Source organism: Crotalus tigris, unplaced genomic scaffold (genome assembly GCF_016545835.1).
Source record: "Crotalus tigris isolate CLP2741 ecotype Arizona unplaced genomic scaffold, ASM1654583v1 scf7180000019630.4133010339:1179603, whole genome shotgun sequence".
Lineage (NCBI taxonomy): Eukaryota > Metazoa > Chordata > Lepidosauria > Squamata > Viperidae > Crotalus > Crotalus tigris.
The window spans coordinates 772,456-799,349 of NW_024097627.1; the positions used below are offsets into that span (position 1 = coordinate 772,456).

General features: G+C 35.2%; 2 protein-coding genes across 3 annotated transcripts in view; one reads left to right on the forward strand and one right to left on the reverse strand.

The window, feature by feature from the left end:
- The first annotated feature begins 1,311 nt into the window (after positions 1-1,311).
- On the forward strand, positions 1,312-20,923 carry PWP1 (PWP1 homolog, endonuclein). The gene is made up of 15 exons (XM_039363893.1): positions 1,312-1,512; positions 2,639-2,697; positions 4,138-4,316; positions 4,452-4,537; positions 5,172-5,268; positions 6,320-6,430; positions 7,515-7,642; positions 8,297-8,367; positions 12,608-12,704; positions 15,054-15,115; positions 16,054-16,165; positions 17,227-17,317; positions 18,910-19,031; positions 19,374-19,479; positions 19,589-20,923. The coding sequence occupies exons 1-15, from the start codon at positions 1,447-1,449 to the stop codon at positions 19,699-19,701; spliced, it is 1,500 nt and encodes a 499-aa protein (XP_039219827.1). The 5' UTR covers positions 1,312-1,446; the 3' UTR covers positions 19,702-20,923.
- Positions 20,562-26,894, reverse strand: part of PRDM4 (PR/SET domain 4) — a 28,635-nt gene continuing 22,302 nt past the window's right edge. For both annotated transcript variants that reach the window (XM_039363891.1, XM_039363890.1), the window contains exons 9-12: positions 23,869-23,996; positions 23,213-23,527; positions 22,495-22,663; positions 20,562-21,477 (exon numbers count right to left, since the gene is read on the reverse strand). In XM_039363891.1, coding sequence (XP_039219825.1) covers positions 21,165-21,477; positions 22,495-22,663; positions 23,213-23,527; positions 23,869-23,996 — 925 coding nt within the window. In that variant the 3' untranslated portion in view covers positions 20,562-21,164. The remainder of the gene's footprint in view (positions 21,478-22,494; positions 22,664-23,212; positions 23,528-23,868; positions 23,997-26,894) is intronic.

Sequence of the window (26,894 nt, forward strand, 5' to 3'; positions counted from 1 at the left end):
TTATATGGGCTTGTGACTGGTATAAGTTCAGTTTAGTGTGTCATGTCAATCCCGATATCATGGTTAAATTATAGTTTAACAAAAGATAAACTAACCCAATGAATCAAGGTCATTGGAACCCATTCTGGTGAGTCAGAACTCTTTTATGAGAAGTCACTAAAGGAGACATAAGAAAGATGGCAAAGCACAAGGAATAAGGAAAAAGTAAGAAAGAGAAGCAGGAGAACAGGCATAGCCATTTTTAAAGCCTTGGTTTGTGGTGTCATAATTGGCTGAGCTTGCAGAACACTCTAAACTAAATACCAGTTTAAGCTAGAAACCACTTTATACATCTGTTCGCACCACAATATATATTACTATGAGACATGCTGTGGTAAGCTGAAATCTTGTTCACCACAATTTCTAACTAACCATAAATTTATCATCTTTGCTGCAACAGATTTACATGGCTACCATTCTGCAAAATTAGACCCTTTGCTGTTTTTGTCATAACAATGATCTGCATATAAACTATATTGTACCACTTCGGTTTCTGAATTACATACAGTAGTTGCAAGGCATTTACAGGGAGTCTCCAGGGAAGTCAGATCAGATGTCAGCATTCAAGATTCTGCAGTGCCTTTATTAGAAACAAACAGCTTAGCGAAACGGTGGGGACAAAACTTTCTTATGTAACATGCCAAGAAAATTACAGTACCGTACACGTATAATCAAGAATCGAGTCAACAGCAACTTCAAATTAAATTAAACATACCCAAAGATCGCCGAGTCCCTAATCAGCGATCAATTCTCGCAACTGTTTTTGGTTGGCATTATACGGTATTTTCTGTTGTTATGTGTTTGCACCTGTCAGAAGGTCATATTCGAGTTGGGCGGCCATTTAAATACTTTAAAATAAGAAAATAAGTAAGCGTAAAAACAGTTTTCCTAATTCTATATGGATCAGAAAGCAAAATGGAAATCCGTCCAAAGTACAATGGTAACTTAGACATGATATTTCCCATGAATTTTATTTAATTCATTCCCTTTTGGGGGTTGGGGTAAGAAGGGGGGGTAACATTCAATCTGGTAAGAAGCCGAAACTTGCATAATACAAAGAGAAAGACGCGAATCGCTCTGCAGAAGGTCGCTCAGTCCAGGTTGGACTTAAAAGGATGTCCCTCCCGCCACTCAAATGTGTACCAGTGACGTTGCAGGGTGGGAGGGGCGTTGCTGAGATCTCTTTCTTGATAGTGAAGGGGCGGAGACTCACGTGTCGTTTCTTGATGACCTCACTCCCTGAGGCCTATAGTATTTTGTAGCGCTCTTGACCGGCGACGGTGGGTGTTTCGGCTTCATGGGGACGTCAGCAGGAAGATTCAGTGGGCCGAATAGGAAGTCGGCAACGCACGTGTCGGCATACGGGGAAGCCTTTTTTAGCTGCTCGGTTCCTGGTCGGTTAGAGCCATGAGTCGTCCCGTAACTTGTGTTGCCTGGGTGTCCCAAGGTGTTACCAAGGAGACGCCCGACAAGGTGAGGACGGAAGAGAGCCCCACCTCCCCTCATTTCAGAGCTCCTACAGACATTTCGGGCAGCAAAGCAGTGAATGCTTTAGGCTAAATTAGTTGCTATGCAAAAACAGCAGGGACGGCAATGTGGAAAGCGAAAGAAGAGAAGATGATTGTATACATTTCCACCGTGTCTGATCTCTGAAATGAAGTCAACCAAGTTCAAGAGCATGTATTTCGTATATATTTGTTTTAATTAAGGCTAATTTAAATTTAAGGCTTCTAAATTAAGAAAAGGGGTTGTATTTTTGCTTTTTCCTTTGAAAATCAGAAACCCAAAAAACTGCATGGTATTAGTTTCTGGTACTATTGAACTTTGCAAGGTAGAGTACACACAGCTCTTGTATTTTCCACAGGCATAATATTTTGTCCCCGTTTATGAAGCCAGTTCATAATATCTTACAATTATGTGTAGCGAACAGAGTAATCTACCAAAACAATTTCGAATTCAGTAATGTAACAGTATAGAACAGCAATAACTTTGGATTTGGGTTTTCATGGAATACAACTATTGCTGTTTCCATTGTTCTTGTTTGTATTACATAGTATCCATAATTCCCCAGGTTTTAACCTAATACTTACATGTAATTCTCTGCATTTATAGTTGTCCCTCATATAGAATTGTTTAGTTTATCATCGTTGAAAGGCCTTCCCTTAATTTATAGTGTATCAGAGATTATCACATAATACTTTAACTATTTCATTTTGGTTTGTTTCTATAGTCATTCTTGCACCTAAATGTCTTCATTTACATTTCCTGGGCACATTTTTTTGTATATAATACTTGACTTTCTAGAGAGTTTTACAGCTTATTTTTTCAGACTGGATTTTTTTAAAGCAAGCTGTCAGAAATGGACTGTGGTTGAAACAGAGCTGTCATACCTGAGGACCAAGAATATGGGCAACCAGGAGACAGTAATAAAGCAATATAAAAAACTATAGATCTGCGATTTCATTTTAAATAGATATAATAGATATAATAATCTTAATTAAAATATGTTAGATGAAACGCATTTCAGAAATGGCTTGTTTTTCAAGTGTCAAGCTTGATTTAACTATAGGAGGCTTTATTTTTCATGTTTATGTTGCAGGTACAACTTGACAAGGAAGAACTGAAGCGCTTGATTACTGAAGCTAAAGACAGATTGCAGTATGTTTGGGTTGCATTTGAACAATAGCTTGAGAAAGCTGATATTCAGTAAAACAGGGGTGTCAAACTCAATTTCATTGAGGGCCGCATTAGCATTGCGGTTGCCCTCGGGGAGACCGGGTGAGTTTGGCCTACTGGATGGTTGTGGACAGAGTGGGTGTGACCTATTGGGTGGGCATGGCCAGCTCTACGTCATTCGCGTCAAGGGTGCCTGTGGAGACCTGGGCAGGAGTGGGACAGATCTGGGTCTCTGGTAGAAGGGGTGGGACTGGGGCAAGTGCTAAGGCATAGTCCACTGGAGGAGCCTCACTGCCTGCTGAAACCCCTCCGCTGGAGCCTATCAAGTTGGATATATGAAGTAGCCGAGGGCCATTTGCTGGCCACTTCCAAGCGATGGTGCATTTCTTCATTCCTCACAAAGGGTGACACCTCCCCAGCATGCACCCAGGGGGCAGGGCCGACAGGTTCCTTGCTCTTTCCAGACGGCCTTGTGGAGCTAAGACTGAATGCATTTCAGCATAGATGGCCACCACAAAATTGTACATTGGCTCCTGGCCGGCCTGGGCCAGGGCCAAGGCAGTGGGGGCCGTTCCCTCACTGTTTCCAGGATAGCTTCGCAGGCCACATGAAACTACTTCGCGGGCCGCATCCGGCCCCCGGGCCTTGTGTTTGACATGTCTGCAGTAAAAAGTCAATTTACAGCAAAACATCTGTATTTCTTCAATTTAATAATAGTCAAGTTAAAATCTAGTTTGTGTCTAATTACATTTGTCCAATGTAAATATATAAACTAGACTGAGTGATCTATAGCATAAGTCCAGTAGCATGGAATTGTGGTAGCGATATATGAAAATAATATATGAAATTTTTAGCGTAGAAGTAATGGAAAAAATCTTTGTGATTGAATATACTATTGACGCAAACTGCCAAAAGTAAACCATCAGTTCAGGTTTGAAGAAAAAGAATAAAAACAGGGATACTCTATAATAGAATTTTGGAATGAAAAAACCCCCAGATCATTACATATGATTAGAAGTGATGTCTAATAAGGTTTTATAAATGTATTAACATATATTGAACATACATTCAATATATTGAAACCCTGTTTTTTGTGAGGAAGAGACTGCTGTGGAATGTGATTGTTTTTGACACAAATAAGCATTTTCCGGTTAAAGGAAATTGATTGTTAAGTCTCTATGGGATTGCAACTGTGTCATTGATCTAAATTTATCTCCAAGTGCATAACATCAGATTTACAACTCAATCCTGTGCTTCATATTTACCTGGGATGCTATAAAGTGAGATAGGTGGAACCTGCAAAGTTATTGGCACAGAAACAATTTGGAATTGTACAAACAACTAAAGATTAGACAGTGACATTTTAATGTTAAGTTATGCAAGATTAGTGAAAATATTGTTAACTTCCTTTTTTACATGAAGGACAGAAGATGGTGATGGTGATGATGATGATGGAGGTGGACAAGAAGAAACCTCAGGTGCCATGGATGTTGCTGATGGTGAGGAAGCTAGCTCTGCTCCCAAAGATGAAGACAATGATAAGCTAGATAATGATGAATTGGCAGAATATGACTTGGATAACTATGATGAAGAAAATGCAGGTATTTATCTCTCCTTCCTGCTGTACACAAACAGGTTCTCTATTCAAGAATGTGCAATCGAGTCTCTTTACAAAAGATGCTACTTGTTTCACAATTACGAGTCTGATCAAGAACAATCTGTTTGTCATATAATAGGTACAGAGGGCATTGGAGAGATTTTTGCAGGGCTTGCAGTATATGGAACTAATGAAAATGATCCATATATCACTATTAAAGATACTGTGAGTATTAAAGCATGGCTTAATAACACTGGAGACTGTTTAATAACATAGTTTTAATACTGGCTAAAGATAACATTCAATATTAGGAGTGGTAGGCATATCATTATTTGAAGAAATTTTTCAGATTAATCAACTTGAAAAGAACATCTGTCTTTTTTATACTGTAGTATTTCTGGGTTTCTTTTTCAACAACATACTTGATATAAACTGCTTTTCTAATATATGTTTATTTGGGCTATATTAATGTTGAATATTCTGTTTTAAGCACAAGAATGCCTCAAGTCATAATTTTGTACTGTTCCCAATTATCTTTCCATTGTAATTATTTTAGTTGTATCCTCACATACAGTTATTTTCATTTGCTGTTTTTGAATACCTTTTATTTTCAAATTTGTGAAAGCTTAGTCTGGGATTGGAAGAAGTGCACAAATGGTTTTTCTTAGTATTTTATTAGGTGACATAAATTATCTTTCAAAACACAACTGATTTCAGTTAGTCTTTAAAAGACTAATAAGCATTCCCAAATATTTGTATGCACCTAAAATTGTTTCTTGACATCTGTTAAGTACAATGATAAAATAAGGTTTTGAAAATTGGACTAAAAATAAATCATATTCAACTTGCACTCTTTTAGGACCAATATGAAAAAGAAGACTTTGTGATCAAGTCAAATGACAATCTTGTGGTATGCGGCAGAGTAGATAAGGACCACTGCAGTCTAGAAGTTCATGGTAGGTATTAAACTGTTGCGGCTTTTTAACAAAGAACTATGGAAGGTATGGATGGTTTATTCATTAACTTAAGTTGATTCCCTATATTTTCTTTATTCGTAACAGTGAACTCTATGCTTAAATTCTTCCCTCTTTCTCCCAAAAAAGGATTTTATATACAGGACATGGATTGCTGTAAGACCACAATTGCTATTTGTTTTGAGGTCCTATATTTTGAGTTTGATGTATTATGTGTTACTGTCAGATTTTTTGACAGATTCTGATCAGGTGGTTCATACCGTTTCTCAAAAATGAGAACACAAATAATTTGAATAATATTTTTATATTACAGATTGATCAGTTGGTATTGTGTAAAACTATACGTATTTGTTTATAATCTATTTCATAGAATCATGTTGTTTCTTGTAAATCGCTTCCCCATATTCTCTTAATGCATTTGGTGGGAAAATAATTTTATAGTCTTGCACTTTCTCACAGTTTCTTTTCCATATTTTGGAATAATTTATATATCTTTCATAATATTGAAACATAACATTGAAATATTGCTTATATTAGATCAGGCTACTTATCCATTTGGTCCAATTGTGTTTGTTTTGACCAGCAGTTCCTTGGAGTCTTAGCATGTTTTATTACTGTCCTTGAGCTCAGCTGTTTCTTGTATTGCTTATTGGATCATCTCTTGGATAGCATAAGACTAATAAATGCAGAGGTGTAAATAAGTAAATCTAATATGATTAGTACTGATATTGTCAACCTGTGGAAGACTTATTCAAAGTGCATTCCTTTTGAGTTCTGTTTGTCTAGAAATCTGCAAATGGTAGGAGAGAGGAAAGATTACAACATATGCTTGACAATCTTTTTGTGATGAAAAATATAGTTTCTATAAAGGAACTCAGAAATATCTTCCCATATTTCATTTTTGATTTGTTATATAATGATAATGTTAATCTTATTCTTTTCTCAATAACAAGCGTATTATTTGTTTTATACATTTGTATAATGGGAGTATGATTTTTTTATTTACTTAAAGGAAGTTACTTAATTCTTTCAGTTTATAATCATGAAGAAGATTCCTTTTATGTCCATCATGATCTTATTTTATCTGCATACCCCTTAAGTGTGGAATGGATGAACTTTGATCCTAATCCCAATGATTCTGCAGGTAAGTTGTACCATTTTATTTCTAATAATACCCAAATTAGCAGGGGACATCTATATGAAAGTGCAGAGAGAGACAGTTGGGAACAAATATTTTTTGTTTTTATGTGTTTTTTTTCTTGTTATCTATCACATATTTTCATTTTCATTTTTTTTTCACTGAGCATTTATATTTTTACCTCAGTAATCATTTTCCTCAGTTTCCTGTTTTCATTCTGGATTGTTTCTCTTCTAAAACTGTGTAACTTAGAAGTAGATTTTCCCAGGCATTGCCCTTTAGGATTGTAGGAAAGAGATTAAATGTTACAGTAGACAAGGGAATCTTATTATCCAGTATTAATGATAATGATCATATTGTTTTTCCAATGGCTGTGATAACCTATCAAGTGGCTAAATAGGTTTCAGGCACTGTTTTCTGATGTCTTTTATCTTTCCTGAGGAAGTAAAGTCTTTCAGGATATCACTGTGTCCCATATTATGTAACATAATAAGACTATTGGGAGAAATTATGTGTAGCTTCAGTGTTTAAGCACTCATCTCCTTTCCATCTAAATCCAAGGAAAACTGATCAAGTTCCAAAACTGTGACAGATTTTGATAATTAAATTAATGACCAAAGTGAAGCTTAAACAGGTATGGATCTGAATGAGCTCCCCTTCAAGATTCATTTGCTTCTATGTGTTCAACCTCAAACCTTGCAATAAACAGAAATCTTTTCTATAATTTCAAAAAAAGCTTAAAGTAACAAAAATAAAATTCATTCTTTAAAGAGACATCAGATGATAAATTTACTAGTAGAAATTTACATTGGTAGATGTATGCAGTGCTTTGGATATGGCATAAGCAATTTTTTCCTGGGCCTGTATGCTAACATCATGGGCCTGAGAAAATATATGCTTGAACTGCCTCCTTAACTCAATACATGTAATCTTCATTTAGTAACTGCCTCATTTAATGATCATTCATGGTTATGACAGCAATGAAAAACTAACATTTACTTCTAAGAATAGCAGGTACAGTAAGGGTGCCCATGCCTGATCCAAAGTTCCCTTACCTACTTATACATTATTAACATGGATATTTCTTTAGGAAATTATATTGCTGTTGGCACAATGAATCCTGTTATTGAAATTTGGGATCTTGACATAGTGGACTCTTTAGAGCCAATCTTTTCACTAGGAAATAAGGCAAAAACAAAGAAAAAGAAACAAAAGAAGGTTGGTATGAACAAACCTCATATTAATAAAGTTTAAACTTTTTCAGTAAGAAAGTTGCTTGCCTTTTCAGTCTTTGTCATATATACATGAGCTACAAATGTTACTCTTGGAAACTTTTTATGTTGCCTGCTGCTGGTCACCAAGTTTCAGACTTCCTGGAGAAAAACAGTTGGTGAGATTTATCCCACCCTGCTGTCTTTCCTAGTACAGTCATTCACTGATGAAAATTTTCTCGTGATAACTATAAGTGTGCACAGGAAAGCTTCTCTATACATGTGCCTGTGCATGCTCCAATCTGGATCTGGACATTGCAATGTGGTTCCTGAGATAGAAAGACTGCCTATTTTATTTACATAGCACACTTTCAAATTCATTTTCTGTTTAATATTTAGAAATATTTTAATTGTTAAAAAACCGTGGGTAAAGATTCTTGTCTGGGTCTCAGAATAGTTGCTGCCAGCTATCATAGAAAATATTGAATTAGAATAATCTTATATATTTGAGACTATTTACAACAATCATCATCAGTAGGCTATAGGAACAAAGGCAAGGATTGGTTCTCAAGTTTTGAAACTTGTGCAAGAGTTATAGAATTAATATCCTTTGTTATTATATTTAGAAACTCTAAAAAGTTCTTAATCTTTTTACATAAAGAATTTATCCAAAGAAGACCATCAGGGACATACTGATGCAGTGCTTGATCTTTCGTGGAATAAACATCTAAGGTAAAAATATATATATTTAAAGATAAATTAGTATAAATGATGTTTTGTAAAAATATTTCTTTTTTAAAAAATATATTTTATTGATTTTTTTAACATAGTTACCTTAATGTTTGATAAATAGCATGTTGACTGGGTTTATATTTAAAAACAATAACAATTTCTATAATTCCATAATCCATATAGCAGCTTTTTTTGATTTTCTCTTCTTCCAATAATATTCTCTTTTATCAACCTTAAATTAGTACATTTCTTAGTATTTTGATAGATAACAATTGAATATAAACATTTTTCTAATGTTTAAAAACCACATCAATATAAAGTTTCTTTTCTAATTGGTCATCTTAATTACCTCATCATAGATCCTGTTTTCAAAGTTCTTATTTAGATTTGTTTTCCCCAGTGTTCAAAACATTCTTACCAGTTAAGATTTTCTCAAAGTTAATTATATTTAAATATTTAAGTCTTTTTCCTCATACAAGCCATCCCAACAATTTTAGATTTCTCATATCTTAAAAAAAAAGAAGAGAAGAAAAAAAGGGAAGGAAATAGTATACTACTTAAGAAACATGTCCCTTTTAAGCTAAGATACATTTATATCCAGAATGTTTCTATTCTTTTTAACTGTATTCAAACAAATGTTTAATCTTTAAATATTCTATCTAATAAATCCAATCATCTAATCTTTTGAATCTATTCAAAACATGTTTATCAATTGAGATTTTCTCAAGATCAATTACACTTAAGTATCTAAAGCATTTTCCTCATATAAACCATTCCAACATTTTTATATTTCTCATATCATAAAAAAATACTATGTTACTTGAGGGGCCCATCCCTCTTAAACTAAAATACATTTATATCCAAAATTTTTCTATTTTTTAACCATATTCAAACAATCTTTAGATAGTCCATCTGATAAATCCCATCATCTAATTTCTTACTTCTAACTTTAGTCTTTTTTTTTTTTTTTTTTTTTGCAAAACATATTTCCCAATCAGTATGCTCTGCTGGACCAAAAAGTCTTCCCATAGTTTGTAGATATTGTTGTAGGTACAAGAGACAAATCCAGTAAGATGTTTTGTGGGAGGGTTTCGCCTCTTTGTATTCATTGAAAATCTTTTTCTTTCTCTCTTAATTTCTCTTATCGTTTTTTTTTGTTTCTCAAGTTCTCATAGTTCTCCTGACAGATCTATAATCCATTTTGTCGAATCTTTTTTCTTGTCCTCAGACTTATTTTGCAATCTTGAAGTGTAGGTTATCTTTTTCATGTCCGATACTTCCTGCAAGTTTTTCTCCACCTGGGTTAAGTCATAATTCCTTCTATTGTTGGGTTCCATCTGTAAATTTCTTTCCTCTGATTTATGTTCCGTTGTCTGATTTATTTGATTGCTTTCTATTTTTATTTTCTGAGAGTTTGTTTTGTTGTAAGGTTAAATTGAAGATGTGTTCATTTATATTTTCAAAGTTGTTTTTAATTTCCTCGTGGTTTGAAATCATTATCATTTGAATTAGTTGCAACATAGCATACATTTCCTCCTGGAAAATATTTGTTTTTTCTTGATATGTTCTTTCTGCAGATCTGTGATGTTCCATGATAGCCAAAAATCAAAGTTTTCCTTTCTCTGCAAACAGCTTTAGAGTCACAGTTCAATAAGTATTTATAATCCAGGAAGGTCAATTTTTTTCTAAGGTTTATAGTTCTCGCCTTGTAGGTAGCCCAAAATGTTTTCTTTTCTTTGTTGCAGCTGTTCTCTGTTTAGTTAAAACATTGAAGGTCACTAAAACAACTTATCTTTTTCTGGGCTTTCTGCCAATTCCTGTATTAGAGCAACTACAGTTGTATATTTTTATCCACCACTAGATGTCAGCACCAGTTCATTTTTTCAGTTTTTAAAACAAGCAATTGCTTTCTTCTATTTTTATCAATAATCTTTTGAAAAGAAAATTTTAATAAATTCCACCAATTTCAAACTTATCCAGATTTAAGTCTTATATTCATTTCATTTCAATATAATTCTGTTCCCCATAAAAGTTTAATTCGCTGCTTCCTTCTGTGGGAAGGTGGGGCAAAAGTCCCCATCCTTCTCACTTTCAGAGGAGTTTTGCTTCTTGGGGGTTTTTTCACCCAGGAAATCAGTTATCAAATAGAAGAGAGAGAATCAATATTCTTACCCAGTTCCAAACATGTTGTTTACGATCAAGCTTAAATTAGTGCTTTTTGGTTTCGGCTGCTTGTAGCTTGGGCTAGACTCTGCTGGTTTCTGGAGGGCTTTCCATGAATGACTGGATTGATCGCCGTCTCTCCGCAGTTGATGGGGCTCCCCTCCTTTGTTGCCTCTCTGGGGCGACTTTAGGCCCATTTAGGGTCCCCTAACAGGAAGAAAATTGGCTCGTAGGGTGTGGAGCCCTGCAATCCCTTGGCTGCTTGCACTACTGCGTAAAACTGGAAGCTTGTAAAAATATTTCTATAGCTCACATACACATTGAAGTAATGCGCAGTTGACTTCCACTACATCAAAGTAAGTCATAATTAAAGATATCTTTAGAACAATTGCCATGGATGCTGCAATTGTGTCTTTATTTCATCATTTTATTCATCTTCCTGAAGATGTATTTTTGAAATATGCTTTTGACTTATGCAGGTTTATTAATTTGTTTGGCTTAATTTACTCAGTATGAAGCCACAAAATTGGTCTTACATAGAATACATTATATATTTCTCAATCTTGGCTTAAAGGCAGTAATTGCATATTCCAAAAATACAATTCTGCTAAGTACTTGTTACTTTTTGGATTTTCTAAAGTCTTACATACAGTATCTTTGCTACTGAATGTTACCAAGACTTCATGTGCAAACACAAACACACATATTGTATAGTATCCAAGTGTACAGATTTGAAATAAGTGTGGTACTTGTTTTATTTATTTAATGAATAATAATAATAATAATAGATGTGCCAATGTGAAGCGTAATCGCCAGGCAGTTATGTAAGGAATTAAACGGGGTTGATTTGGGATAGCGCAGCTCTTTGAGTCTCATAAACTTTGGCTTTCCTCATCACAGTGACATATTTGCCACACAGAATCTTGAAGCATATTGTGTGCCTCAAACTCAAAATAAATTTTTGAAGACCTCTACAGAAAAATAATTGAGACTTTTGAGGCAAAAAAAAAAAAAGGCTGTAAACGTTGGGCCAGTCAGAGACATATTCTTGAAGTAAAGATTTTGAGCAATAGTTAATTTTCCCAAGAGGTACCAGGCTGCACTTGGGGAGCCCTTATCTATAGGCTTTCCTTGCCTTGGTTGAAGGAAATGATTCCAGGAAAGTACTTTGGGAAAATCCAGATTCATAGAAATGAGTGTAGCAAAGTGAAAGCATTGACTCAAGAACAGCTATGGAAACAGTGGCTCACAAGAAGTTTGATACTTGCCTCAAGTTTACAAAAAAAACCACCTGATTTTATAGGCTTCTTAAGCAATATACTATAGGCAGATGAATCAAAAAGGAAACTTTTCAAGCTACAGGCAAGTTGTTACATTATTGAAGCAAGTGAGAATTCAGCTCTGGATGAGAGACTTCTATAGGACAATATCATGTCATCAGTGTATCAGTTGAAATCAAGCAGATCATATTGCAAGATAATCCAAATATACAATCAAGAGAATGGATAATGAAGAATATATTATTCAGAAGAATAAATGTTGCAAATTAAGTCCAAACCTAAATCCCACAAAAATGTGGCAGGGGCTAAAACCAGCAGGAGACTAAGTTGAAGGATCGGGCAAAAATTCCTATACAGCAATCTGAGATACTGATAATCAGGAATGTTTGGCTGCAGTTCTTGCAGCTAAAAATCATGTAACCAATTATGGAATCGAAAGGGACAGTGGGATTACACCGGCATACCCCATAGGATTATTTTATCTGTGACATGAATGAAACAGGCATCAAACCTAGGTTTTCATTCAGTAGGACTGTTTAAAGGTCCAATCCCTAGCAAGAACATGCAAAATGTCAGAAAATTCAAAAGAGCAAATACTTTTTCAGAAACTGTTTGGTTATTTACCTTACATTTATTCATACATTTAATTCATTGGGCAATTTATCTGCCACTCAATTAAAACAAAAATGACTGAGCAGTCTATAATACCTGAATAGGTATTTGGACAAGAAAGGTAAAACATGAGTTGATCTAAGACCTGCCATTGACACTGTTTGCAATATGTTTGTTTCTTTTAGATCTGTCTTGGCAAGTGCCTCAGCTGACCATTCTGTAATTCTTTGGGACATGTCCAAGGGCAAAACAGCAGCAACTCTTTCGCTTCACACAGACAAGGTATGTTGATTCTAAAAGCAGAGCCGAATTAATCTATTGCAGCAAAATAACAAGGAAATCTGGCACAATAGGATATCATACAGATGTATTGCAACAAATGCAATTTTTTTTTCTCTAATACTGTTTTTTTTTTTTGGTAAAATACAAAAGAAAAACCAATTTCATTCAGAGAGTTTGTATCTATTCTAGTTGCCACTAGAAAATTAGCTTCTCATTTTTCTTACCCTTTTCCTGGAAGAGCTTCTGTACTTCATGGTTAATTTCGGGAACAGCATCTTCCTATTCCATGTGTAAGCAATATAAGTAAAACTATTTTAAGGTTTTTTTTTATTTGTATGTGTAGTTTTTGAAGAAACATTTATATTCCCCTCAGATGGCCATTATTCTTTAAAAAGCTAGGAAAAAGAGAGGAGTGGGGTATCTTAGAGCCTTACTAAATGAGGATTTATGAACCAACAAATTGTTGCCATGCTGTTGTGCAATTCATCTGTGAACATAGAGCTAGCTGTGCAATCCCAATCTGGAAGTACAAAGTTTAGCACAATAGTGTAGGGTTTCCCTCACAGTGACTTTGTAGTGCTTGTGTAGACAACCTCAATGTCTCTTCTCAGTCTCTAGCAATTGGTGAGGCATATGGTAACTTGTCCATTCTGATGATGTATCCTACCACCACATCTGGGCTCTGATAATCAGAAATTCAATGCTGGTGGACTTTGTGAACCTCCAGTCTGGAGACATGGTCTTGCCAACGAATGCCAAGAATGCAGCAGACAGCATGTATGTGAAATTTCTTCTTGTTTGGTGTGTCATCAGAGTCCAGTATTCATAACCATATAGGAGCGAAGGGATAACCACAGCTTTGTAGACTTTTAGGTTTGTAGAGATACAGACATTGTATTGATTGAGCACTCTAATATGCGGCCAAGCCAGACCCCAGTTGGCCTTGCTTATCCTGATATTTCTTTGTCCAAAGACCCATCATTCAAAATTATGTTTCCCGTGTATTGAAACTGTTTACATTTGTCAGCTGGGTGTTATCACCAGTGATACTTGGTTCTGCAGAGTTTATATTTGGAATGGGATGATAAGTACTTTAGTTTTCTTCAGGCTGATAATCAGGCTGAAGAACATAGCAGTGTCTGAAAATTTGTTCAGTATCAACTATGGATCATCATTGTCATTGTGTGCCAGGATCACACAGTCATCAGCAAAAAGAGTTTCTTGAATGACCATATGTCATCTATGTGTTCGAGCTTGTCCAATGGATACCTGAAATATAATCCCTTCTTCAGATCTTGGACAGCACTTGATAAAATGCAAGCAAAAACAGATTGAACGGCACTGGGATTGCTATAATAAATATTTTTATTTAAATATTTAATATTAATATAATAATATTTAATTATAAGTGTTTAAATATTAATTTAATGAATGTTTAACTATTGAGATTTATTAAATGTGGCTTTGTATATTGTATATTTCATAGTTAAATAAACTTCACCTTAACTGATGTTTAAGCCTAACTGCTGCATCTATGAAAAGATTTGCTTTATGAGTGAGATATGCAGTCTTTAAATTTGATATTTATAAATGAATAAAGAATTAAAACAGAATTGGGAAATTTGATTTTGGATTTAAACATTAAAAAGAAAATAATGAAAAAGTCAAAGCAAAACTAGGTTCAAAAGCTCAATATTAATTGCTTTTGAATTCTAAGATCAAATGATCAAGTGCTAAGAAGGATGGAACTTTTTATCCATTCTATTAAAAAAATTATGATAGGCAGCTTTAGGGATGAAAACTGCATCTGCTCTTATTTTCCTATGAAAAACTCATGTATTTTAACATTCATTGGCCCTATTAAGTACAGGTTTAGCAGTATTATATTCCCAGTTTGATGAGCCAAGTAAATCTATAGAGAAAAACTCTCAAATTTTAGATGTAACTGGCTAATTTTGTGAGAAGTTATGCAATCACAGCCCAGTGGGAGAAATTAATATCAACTCCTAGTTAACATAATTATTCATTATTCAAACAAAATTTGATCTTCGTTTTCCATGGCTATTACTTTAGATGTTTGCATTCTAGTGAAATGAGCTCTGTAGAAATAACATTTAATTATAAATGTTCCAACCAATTAAAAATTCCACACTTTTTGTTCTACATAATGAAGTTTTAGCAAATATAAATTTTACATGCTGATGGTTGTATACTACTCTGTTTTAAATTAGCAGTTAAACAGATCATTGAACACTCCTCTCCGTTTGTGAAAAAAATATAGTGAGAATTATTTAAAATCATGTACACTGTAAAACTACATTTTGATACAAATATATTTGTTATTTTTAGGTGCAAACATTGCAATTTCATCCATTTGAAACACAGACTCTCATTTCTGGCTCTTATGACAAGTAAGAACAAGCTTGTTCTATTGCGTCTATCACACATATAAAAGTACAGGTAATATATAAACCATACAGTGGCAGAGATTAATAATAAAATGTAATATAAATAGTCCTTGACGTGCAACTGGTCACTTACTAATCATTTGAAGTTATGACAACACCTGAAAAAGGTACTTTATGACATTCGATGGCAAGCCCACCCATGGTCATGTGACAGCATTTCAAGCACTTGACCTGTATTATGCCTATTTGCAGTGTCCTGTAGTCACATGACCACAATTTACAACATTTTTGCCAAAACCTGGTGTTCGTTTCATTTTCAGGTCCCATACCAAACAATGGGTTTGGTTTACAGTCTCCATTGTTGTTTAACTGCCACATATATATATATATATATATATATATATATATATATATATATATATATATATATATATATATATATATATAATATGGGATTGGTTATATGAGTAACCCATTTTATAACTATCAGGACTTACAACCATAATAAGTAGATTCCATTACAGTTGTAAGTCAAGGACCACCTGTATTTCCTTCATAAGCTATTTGACACAGAATATTTTGTTAACATTGACTTTTTAAAGCACGTACTAGAATTTTGGTATGATTTATGGAAGTGTATTCTTAATGGGAATGGTCACCCTGATTTTAGCATCAGGTTGCATTAGCATTCTCTGCATACTTAATTAGAAACAAGACCATTTGAAGTCAGTAATTTCACTTAATAGGTTTGCCTTCACTGTTTATTACTTTTATAATCAGTGAGATTGCTGTATCTTTTACTAATGACTCAGCTAGAATAGAAGTATTTTATTGTTAGAAAAAATGACCTTTCTGTGTCTCATAGGTAAATTAATTTTAGTTTATAATGTTTAAAAAAATCTTGTGCCAAATTTGAATAAATATTTATTGGTACTTTTCAGATCAGCCATTCTATATGACTGCAGAAGTCCACAGGACAACCATAGAATCTGGAGATTTAGTGGACAAGTTGAAAGAGTGACTTGGAATCATTTTTCACCTCACCACTTCTTAGTAAATACAATACCTGATGGTTCTTTGTGTTTTGTGTTGTCCATTCTATTGTATGCATTTATGCAGGCTATGTAGCATTTCAATTCAATTCGTCGTACGCCATCCAGAGTCATATTGTTTAAGTTAGGCAGCCCTAAAACCTATTAAATAAGTAATTAAGATAAAAAGAAAGTGCTTCACAGGATCAGGCGTGGGTGCATTGCATTTGCATCCTTTCCTAACTGCATCATATAAGTTCTGATGAGCTGTAGTGGCACAGTGGTTAGAATGCAGTATTGCAGGCTAACTCTGCCCGTAGTTAGCAATTTGATCCTGACTGGCTCAAGGTTGACTCAGCCTTCTGTTGGTACAATGAGGACCCAGATTGTTGGAGGCAATATGCTGACTCTGAAAATCGTGTAGAGAGGGCTGTAAAGAACTATGAAGTGGTACATAAGTCTAAGTGCTATTGCTATTACTATAAGTGCAGGGCAATCTTTGGAAAAAGTTGATTAAAGGGTTTCAGGTTAGTGACCCTAGCAACAGGTGTCCCTGTGTACTCTTGGAAGCATCTGTTTTCTTTAGAATCTGAAGTGTTGCACAGTCCTATTATATCTATCATCCAAGATTTTCAAGGCAACCAGCATATTTTAAGACATAAAATAATGTATATTATAGTAAAAACACTAATAAATGGAAATCTTGCTGCTTGGGATTTGATAATGCTATATTACCTTTATTTCATTAAGAGATGCTTTGGTAATGTAGAGGTTCCTGACAGTGAAGTGTAAAATCTACTCAAATATATCAAGTTATTCTGCCATAGGTTTGTTATCAAATCAAGAATAACAGTACCTGCATGGTTAGAGTTGGCCATCAAACATCCAGCTGTTTATTCTATGTAGTGTTTCCCAACTTCAACACTGCCCTTTCAGCTTCCAGAATTCTCTACAATGGCCATTCAAGCTGGATGGTTCGGTTCTGGGATTTCAAGTCCATACCTCCAAAAGATCATGCAGATTGAGAAAGGTGGCTTGCCTGTTGATTTTATTTTTAAAATCTCTGGAAATGATTTGTTGTAGGCTAGCACAGAAGATGGATTTGTGTATTGTCTTGATGCTCGTTCCCATAAACCAGTCTTCACAATGAAAGCTCATGATGAAGAAGTATCTGGTAAGCCTTTATTTTCCCCATTTCCTAAGGAAACCCCATTCTAGTCAGATATATAGTTATATCATATTTTTGAGGCAAATTTGTATTTGCCATTTTACAGTGCCTAAAGAACATGCGATATTTGGTTGGATCCTAGTAATAATTAACTCTTTGAGAGATTGGTTGTTCTGCTGCCCTTTAAGGAGACATTGTCTTGCCCGTCAGCGCCTGAATCTGCTGAGGAAAATGAGCTGGAACAGGACCCTATGGAAGTCAAGAGAGAGGTTTCTGTGGCTTCAGAGGAATGTGGGGAAGAGCAGGCTGAGGCAGGCCAGGGCCTTTCAGGATTGGGACAGGATGAACATGAGAGACAGAGCTCAGGTGATGAGCAAAGGCCACCCCCTCCTGATCCTAGAGCACAGAATGGAGAGAAGGAGGGAACTGCCTGAAGAGTTAAAAACTTGTGAAACTACTTGCAGCCAGAGCTGCTGAAAGTGTATGTGTCTTACTGTGTTCTGGGGCTTGCCAAAAACGTGGGAGCATTTGGGGGAAATTTGGAGCAATTAAAGGGCGGTTTGAACTGCCAGCTGACTATGTTGCCTCTGTGCTGTGCCCTGGGTCATCACAAAGCCATTCCTGGAGCCCACCATACTGGACTATTTTCATCCAGTATTTAACTTCCTTTTTCTAGGTTGTGCAGCAGCTTCTATCAGCTGGATAAAGCTGATTATCTGACCCTTTACAGTCAGGATTCAGATTTTGGCCATTGCCTAGATTTGGCATTAGCCACACTTTTGAATTCTAAGTGACAGCAGGACAGGAGAAGTACATCTGTCCTTGCTCTCTTGACTCTCCTCCCCCCCCCCAGCAAGATGAACATTATATCTTTATTCTGCAAGATGCACTGCTTGCCAGTTTGTTTGGTGTCCAATTCTAGGTGTTGCTTTTGATCTTTAAAGCCCTACATTGCACGGGATCATGTTATTTGATGGACCGCCTCTCTTTGATTATAGCCACCAATCCCATCATGTTAGGCAGGAGGGGTATGCGTTGAGTGTTATCACTAAGAAATTCCATCTGGCAAGACCCAGATGGTGTGCCTTTTCTACTGTGGCCCCTGCTCTGGAACATCATTCTCCCTGAGATGAGATTGGCCCCATCCCTGTCTACTTTCTAGAAGGCCCTTAAAATTTTCCATTCACTTTGGGATCCCATAATGAGCCTGCAAGATGGTTATGTAATGTCAACTGATTGTTTTCTTCCACATTCTTTGTTTTGGAATTTTTTGGGGGTGTGTGTGTTATATGGTTTTAATTCTTAATATGTTGGTATCCAGAATTATATTTCATGAGCTGGGTGGCTATATATATATCTACCAGTAATAACTTAAATGAAATGAATTATTCTAGATTTTGATATATTTGTCAAATTTTTAAGTACCTTTGTCTTTTCTAATGGCAATAGAACAAGTTGCGTTTCAGTTGGTATTGCTGCACCATAAATGTGGGGTGCCTTTAAATCATAGATCCCTTAACTTAAAAGAATGCCTATAGACAAGAGTGTTCTGTTTTCTTCCTGACTTAATACTAAAAGCACCTGCTTATGTTTTCCAGGACTACACTTAAGTAGCCAAATCAAAGGATGTCTTGTAACAACATCATCTGATAAATGTGTGAAAATTTGGGACATCCTAGGAAATAAGCCATCTTTAGTCTATTCCAGAGATATGAAAATGGTAATTTCAGTTTTTCTGCAGTTATACCTATAAAGCCTTAATTTTTGAAGTGAGTGAAGAATCAAAGTGGTGAGATCTGGTCTATTAATATTGTAATTTACTAACTTAATATTGTGTATAATATTTACGTGAAATAAAGTGGGAGCGGCCTTTGTATAATGCAACAGGCCCGCGGGCCGGCAGTTTGACACCCGTTCTAATACAGTCTAAAGACGTTGGATATGTGCAACCTCTGCTAATTTTGATTTTAGTTCACTGATTTGAATTAGAAATGTGTTTGTTAAAAGATAGCTATATGTTGAGTTAGCAGAAAATCAGAAGAGAATGTGTCTTCTCCCACAGGGTGCTCTGTTTTGTGCAGCTTGCTGTCCAGATCTACCATTTGTCTATGCATTTGGAGGAGAAAGGCAGGGACTACAGCTCTGGGACATAAGTACTATTTCTACAGGTGACTGTTCTGGCTCATTTTCTAGTTTTGTAATCCTAAAAAATAGGTCAATTTCTTCTTTAAAATTAGAATTTTTAACCTTTCTCTCTCTCTCTTTTTGGCATTATAGTGAATGATGTTTTTGGAACTCGACAGAGGCTAACAGTTACCACATCAGGTTCTGAAGGAAGTAAGTCTGCTAATAGTAGTAGCAGCTATGGGGAAGCTACAATGGAATCATGAAATAAGCATAATTTTTTTATGAAGATATAAGTAAACCACTTTTTTACCTGCTTTTAAGGTCATGTTACTTAAAACATTTCTGACGTGTTAACCAGCTAGAAATTGGAATATGTAAAACACAAAAACACTAGCAATAATATAATAAAATAAATTAATTTTCTGAACATATTCATTTGTATTAAGATATACTTAGGCATTCTGATGTATGTAACAGCTACTTAATTCCTTTGACACTGTTTGTGGTTTAAAAGCTATTATTTAAAGGCCAGTTTTCTGAGAATTTAAAGGACGCTCTCTACATTGTGGAAGATTTTAAATGCATTATTATTAACCAGGACTGGATACCTTGTGAGAGCATGATTCTCTGATCTTATATAAATATATTATATTTATAGTATAGGCATATGCTAATTAATAACATCCAGTCTGACATAAAAAATGGCTAAGATTAACAATATTGAGATTTTCTCTCCCCCCCTCCTTTCCATTTGTATTCAATTCTTGGAGATTGTTTGTTTTTTCAGAGGTAGTTTGCCATTGCTTCCTTCCTAGGGCTCAGAGAAAGTGACTGGCTCAAGGTCACCCATCTGGCTTTGTATCCAAAGTGGGACTAGAATTCATGGTCTTCCAGTATCTGATGCCTTAATTACTATACCATGGCTCTCATCTCTTTGATTCAGACCATTAATTTAAACATACTTCTAGGAAAACCATCAATGTCAGTATACTTAACATTGACTGAAGTTCATCACGTATAGATAAATAAATGGTTTAATAAAGCAAAAATGCTATGATGAAAAAACAATTTCTAATATACTGGAAAAAATTGAAAGGAGGGAAAAAAATAACGAGTACACACATTAAAAAGCAGTATTTTAATTTTCTATAAGAAAACAAATCTTAACGATAGCTTCATTCCATAAATATAATAGCAGCATAATTTCCCTTTTAAAATAAGTGGTTATCAGATGCAGTATAGACAAAGCAATATGAATAACCTTTGTATGTAAAATTCATGCTAAAACTAAGCTTGCATTTCAAACACAAGCATTAGCATGCCTTACTCTGTTTCCCATACTGTATTTTTGTTTTCTAATTCTCTGTGAATGCTCAGTTGTCAACAAATGAGCAAAAAATTCACTGTTATACAACAAATATCAATTTAATGAACTAAGTTAAACTACGAGCTTTTTTTCAATAAAAAAGCACTTTAATGAAAAAAGTTTGGTTTGTGCATATTTTCACATTAAAGATATCTTTAGCAGAGACAGCTGATGCTGTTTCAGCTGTATCCATCATGCATCCAAGTCACCACTGATACCATTTTAATAGATGAACATGGTAATTATATTATTTTAATGTTCTTGGCAATCACTCTGAAAACAGATAAGCCGTTTTCATTATAGATGAGAATTATGGCCACTGAGTGGAAGTTTAAATAAACAATAATTTTAGAAATTGTTTTATTTGTGACAAGAAAGTGTATCAGCCGTCACATACATGGTGGTTCCGAGTTGGCAATTTTCATTTGTTGTAGAATTTATCAATTCTTCCTCCTCCGAAGAACCTTCCTCCTCCTCTTCTTGGGCTGAGAGAGTAGAGGTTGGTCCTTTACAAATTTTTAGATGGCGAGTAAGGTGGTATTTTGTTAAGTAAGCCTTAGAGCACTTTTCACACACATAATCCCTTTTTCCTTCGTGAGAGTTTAAATGTTTCTTTAGGTGATTTGTCCTTAAAAATAGCTTCTCACATTGTGGACATTTGATTTGACGCTCTCTAAACAGGAATGGGTATGGAAAAGAGATACAACATTTTAGTCATGAGAACATGAAGACATTTTTTTATATATTTGATAGTTCTTTTGAATTTGAAGGCTTATGGGACATAGATTAGTCAGTTTCTGTTTCTTATATATCCATTTTCAACCAAAATCCTCTTTTGATACTAGCAAAAATGGTTTGTGTCACATTCAGAATCTCTTATCATTCTTGTAAGATCTCTCATTTCTTTATAATCAAACTTACCATAGTTTTTATATTAATTCCTTTAACGTGTATATGAATAGCCTTATACTTAATTTTATAATCAAAATAGACTTTTACTTAAACAGATACTCATCCAACCACCATTTCATGTCAGAATAGCCCAAACATTTTTCTATATTCATTCCCACATTTGTGTTATCTAGCAAAATACATTTTTCCTAATTGCATAAATTTTCACAAAACTCATCGTTAGTTCTTCTATTTTCACCATTAAATGAAGTGTAACATGCAACAATCTCAAATCCATGAATTCTTACTTTCATGTGCATTTACAATACACTTGGTTTTAGGTTTTCATTCATAATTAAACCTACACTTTCAAGTATTTGCATGAATTATTTCCACAAGACTACATTTTCCAATGAGATTTATATTTCTCAGTTTCACAGGTGCGCAATGTATCTTTAATTTTGTGTCACAAATTAATTCATGCCCTTTACCATTTACTCCTCTTCTGTTCCAAATAACAGTCTTATATATACAATGGTCATCATTGATCTCTGCCACTCATCAGGGGTTTTCATATGCTTTTTTGATAAGGGAATTAAATACCAGCTTATCAGCCTTCATTTTGACACTATTTACCATAATACTTTTTTCTTCTGATAAATCTGGGTTTCTTCTGAGAACTGTCACTCCTATTACTATCATGAGTCTTTTAAAAAGAACCTCTTTAGTTTGTAGGCAATAAATTAAACACACAAATAAACACACACAAATAATTTGGAATGTCTCCTGAATGACTCACTGTGTATGGGTGAGCACATGCTGCTTGAGATCTTGACGCCGCATAAATAGTTTATCGCAATAATCACATTTCAGATTTTTTTCTCCAGTGTGGATAACCATATGTGTTTCTAGGTGTGCCTTCTGAGTAAAAGATTTTTCACAGAGTGCACAGCGATAGTTTTTTTGACCTGAAGAGACAAAGTTTTACATAAGATCATTTCATCCAGTTCACAGAACAGTAACTATAATTGAAATTCCAAGTTATCAACATGCTTAATATTACAATAGGGCTATACAATAGATTATAGTGGTGTGTAAGTAACTAACAGCATGTAATATGCATGAATCTTATGTTGTGCTATAGGCAACAAACTACACATAACTCCAATTATTCAGAGATTTCCAAGTTGCTTTTCTAAAATTTCTAGATATTCTGCTCTTTGTTAGGTTCTTTTAGTTTTATGCTTCTTCAACTCTATCTCTAGCAAAAGGACAAAAGAAAAATAGTTTCCTAAAGATAGTCACTTAAAAATTTGGGAGGTCACATCCAAAATCAAAATCCAATTGGTCTTTGAAATACAGTATGTCACACATGATCAAATCTTAAAAACAAGGCAACACAATTTTCCATTCTAAGAAAGAACAAATGACCAGTCTTCACTGTAACAATATAGTTCAATAGAGGTTCTAAATACTTGTTTGGAAAAAGAACTTTAAATTTGTTCTTCCTCACTTACCTGTATGGATTTTAAGATGAGTACGCAAATTGCTAGGGTCACTAAAGGCCTTGCTACAGAAATCACACTTGTGTGGCTTCATGCCTATATGTCCCATGAAGTGAACATGAAGCTTAGAAGGTGATATAAAAGCTTGAGGGCACATAGAGCATTTCCATTTCCTTTCCTTACTGTGTCCTGATCCATGGGTACTGCTGTGTTCTTGACTGGGGAAGTGGCTGTGGAGATGACTACTCAGATGGACCTTAAACTCTGCGTAAGAGGCACATTCTTTTCCGCAGTGACAAGTGTGCACATCAGGATGCTCAGGAACACCTTTAAGAGAGGTAATTGTGTATGATGCAGCATAAAGTACAAACCCCCAAAATAACAGGAATATAACAAAAGGCATTATGAATTTAAAATGCATAAGCTTCAATCTTATATTTTGTTGAAATATGAAGAAAGGGAATAGCTTATTACTAAATCCAATCAGATCTGATAGAGGAATATATAAATCATAAGCTAAAATTTTATTCATATCATATTTAAGCTCCCCACTTGGATCATACTTCCAGAAATAATTTTCAGTATGGTCAATGTTCCAGGCCTAGATTTAGCTACAGTCTAAATCTAAAACATTTGGAGAATGCCATATTTGGAAACTAACTGCTTACCAATCTGCCGGGCATAGTCACGACTATAGTAAAAAAGGAGCTCATGGTCTGGAGGGATGTCACGTGAAGTGCAGAAGTAAATCTTTCCATCATGAGGGTAGGCTACCAGATTCTGTTCTTCCCGGTTCCTATTTCACAGAGGAAAATCTTAAAATGTAAATATGACTTTTATCACAAATATCCCTCAATTATTGATCGGGTGGTTAGCGTCGATGATGGCGGCTACATTGTAGCCGTCCTCCTGGGTCAGCGTGAGAACCCCGGAATACAGCAGTCACCAGCTGTTCTGCGGCTCGAAATCCCCCTCCCGGGCGAAGGGAGGGGGGAGAGAACCACCCAAATAGAGGTAGAGCATCTCAACCCCCCCAGGGATTTTTTTGGGGGGGTAGAAAGAGAGCTCCCTCAGAGTTCGGGTTGCCTCCGCCTCCCAGCTGTCTTTGTTTCCTCTGGGAACAAAGTGAAACGCCGCTACCATTTCCGCGCTTAAAGGGATAGGGTGAGTGATTTTTTTTATATAAAGCGGACAGAGCTGGATAAAGGATTTGACTTATTGAGTTTTATTTGCTTTTTAGTTTAGGTTGATCTTTTTCTTTTTGTTTTTTTTTTGTTTGTGTGGAGAGTGAAAGTAAAATGGCAATTTGAAAGTTTTTTTCAGGAGAAAAAGAAAGTGAGTCAAACGGAATGTTATGGACTATATAGTTTTTTTTTAAAACTTTTTCCTCTTTTTCTGAAAGTGGTTTTGTGTTTTTGAAATATCTTTTAAACTCTCCTTTATTTTTTTTAATTCTTTGAGTATTTTTTTTATAAAGTGGAAATAAGAAAAAAAATTTTTTTTAAAAAAAAATGGCTTCAAAAAGGCAAGCAGCTTCTACAGTTCCTAAGGTGGCTTCTTCTCCTGCGATCTTACCGGTACAACAACCTAAAGCTACACCACCATCTTCTCCTCCTTTGCCAGTAATATCTGTACAAGATATGAAAGACATAATGGGAAATGCAGTAACTCAAATCAGAGGGGAAATGAAGGAGCTTCTAGATCAGAATAAAACTGAAATTAGAGGGGAAGTGAAGAATCTGTTGGAGCAGAATAACACTATTTTGAGGCAAGATATAGTTATGGCTCTATCAGGACTTGCTTCTGTGGTTGAGAAGCTTGACTCTGGAGTTGAAGAGGTTGAAGACAAGGTTGACATCTTGGAAGATAGGTTTGAAGGCATGGAAAAAAAGATGGAAATTTCACAGGATGACATTGTTATGTCTCGGTACAGAGAAATGGAATATGCCTTAAGAATTAGGGGTCTGAAAGAAGATATGCAGCAAGATTTGAGAGAGATTGTGGTAAATGACTGCTGTTATTTTGAATAGGGAGAAAGAGGAAATACGCAGAGAGGTTGAAAAATTATTTAGAGTTAATTCCTGGATTGCAAAACAGAGAAATTTACCAAGAGATGTGGTGGTTTATTTTGGAAAGAGATCTCTGCGCAATGAAATCATACAAGCCTTCTATAATAAGAGATTCCATATTGCTGCTCAAGATGTTATTATTTTAAAGGAGATCCCATCTAAAATTCTAAGAAAGAGAAAAGATTTTGCTTTCTTATCTAATGAACTTAAAAAAAGAATGATGCCATTCAGATGGGAGATTCTGATGGGTATTGTTCTGAGCCATGCGGGGACGCGTTATAGACTTAATACAGTCACTAAAGCAAAGGAGTTTTACAGTTCGGTCCTGGGAGCAGGCTCACCATCATCCATGATGCAGAAAGTTCTGGATGGTAAAGAGGTTGAACAGCAGTCTGAAGGACCAGGTGTGATGGCGGTTGGAGAGTTACAGTTGGAGTGGTCCCGACAAGCAGAGATTAAAGAGCAAAGAATGACCCGTGCAGCGCATAGACGCAAGGAGAAGGAACAACAGAGGAAAGAGGCTAAAGAATCTCTTCAAGAAAGTGCTTCGTTGCCGGTGGGAGGAGCAAGACCTAAGAGTTCTGCGGCACATTCTTCAATGGCAGATCTTCAAGCAGTCTTCTCCAGGCTTCTGGTTAAGGGAGATGGTAAAGCTCCTGACTTGGAATGTTAACGGCCTTATTTCCCCCCAGAAGAGAAAGAAAATCTTTCATTATTTAAAGCAACATAATAATGATATTATTTGTTTGCAGGAAACACATATTATAGCTAAAGATCAAAAATATTTAGTCAATGCTCGTTTGGGATCTCATTTTGTATCTTCTGCTCCTGGGAAAAAAGGGGCGTAGTTATTTATGTCAAGCAAAACTTATCAGCCTGTTTGGTAGAATCTGATCCTCAAGGGAGATATGTTATGATTGAAGTTGGTTTATATGGTAAGAAAATACTTACAGTGGGATTGTACGCACCAAACCAACAACAGGAACAATTTTATAGATTGTTACATCAGAAATTAACTTTGTTGGACTATAGATCTGTGATATTAATGGGTGATTGGAATGGTGTGTTAGATACACAAAGAGACAAAAAAGGATCTTCTACTTTTTTTAAACAGGCTAAATTACCTAAAGCTTTTTTTGATTTGAAAGAGGACTGGGAACTACGAGACTACTGGCGTGAACGCAATCAGGAGGAGAGAGACTTTACTTTCTTTTCAGATAGACATCAATCCTTCTCAAGAATTGACTTTTTTTTATCACAACTGATTTATATTTTAGGGTAAAGAATGTTAAAATTTTTCCTAGGACATTGACGGATCATAGTCCAGTCTGGATGGAGCTGGTTGATGAAAGAGAGGAGAGGAGATCGTGGAGGATGAATGAAAATTTATTTAGACAAGAAAAGAATGTTCAAAAATTAAAGGAGCACTTAAAGGATTATTTTGTTTTAAACATGTATAAGGGAACTTCAATGTCAATGGTATGGGATGCAGGTAAAGCTTTTATGCGTGGGATTTTGATACAAATGAATAATGCTCATAGACAAAAGCAGATTCAGAAACGTAAGGAATTGGAAGATGAGATTAAATCAAAAGAAAAAATTTTGATTTCAAATCCCACAGATGA

Coding starts and splice junctions, on each gene's coding strand:
- PWP1 (XM_039363893.1), top strand. CDS start 1,447: ATGAGTCGTCCCGTAACTTGTGTTGCCTGGGTGTCCCAAGGTGTTACC. Junction 7,643..8,296: donor AGAAAAAGAAACAAAAGAAG/GTTGGTATGAAC, acceptor TTTTACATAAAG/AATTTATCCAAAGAAGACCA. Junction 19,480..19,588: donor CATAAGTACTATTTCTACAG/GTGACTGTTCTG, acceptor TTGGCATTATAG/TGAATGATGTTTTTGGAACT.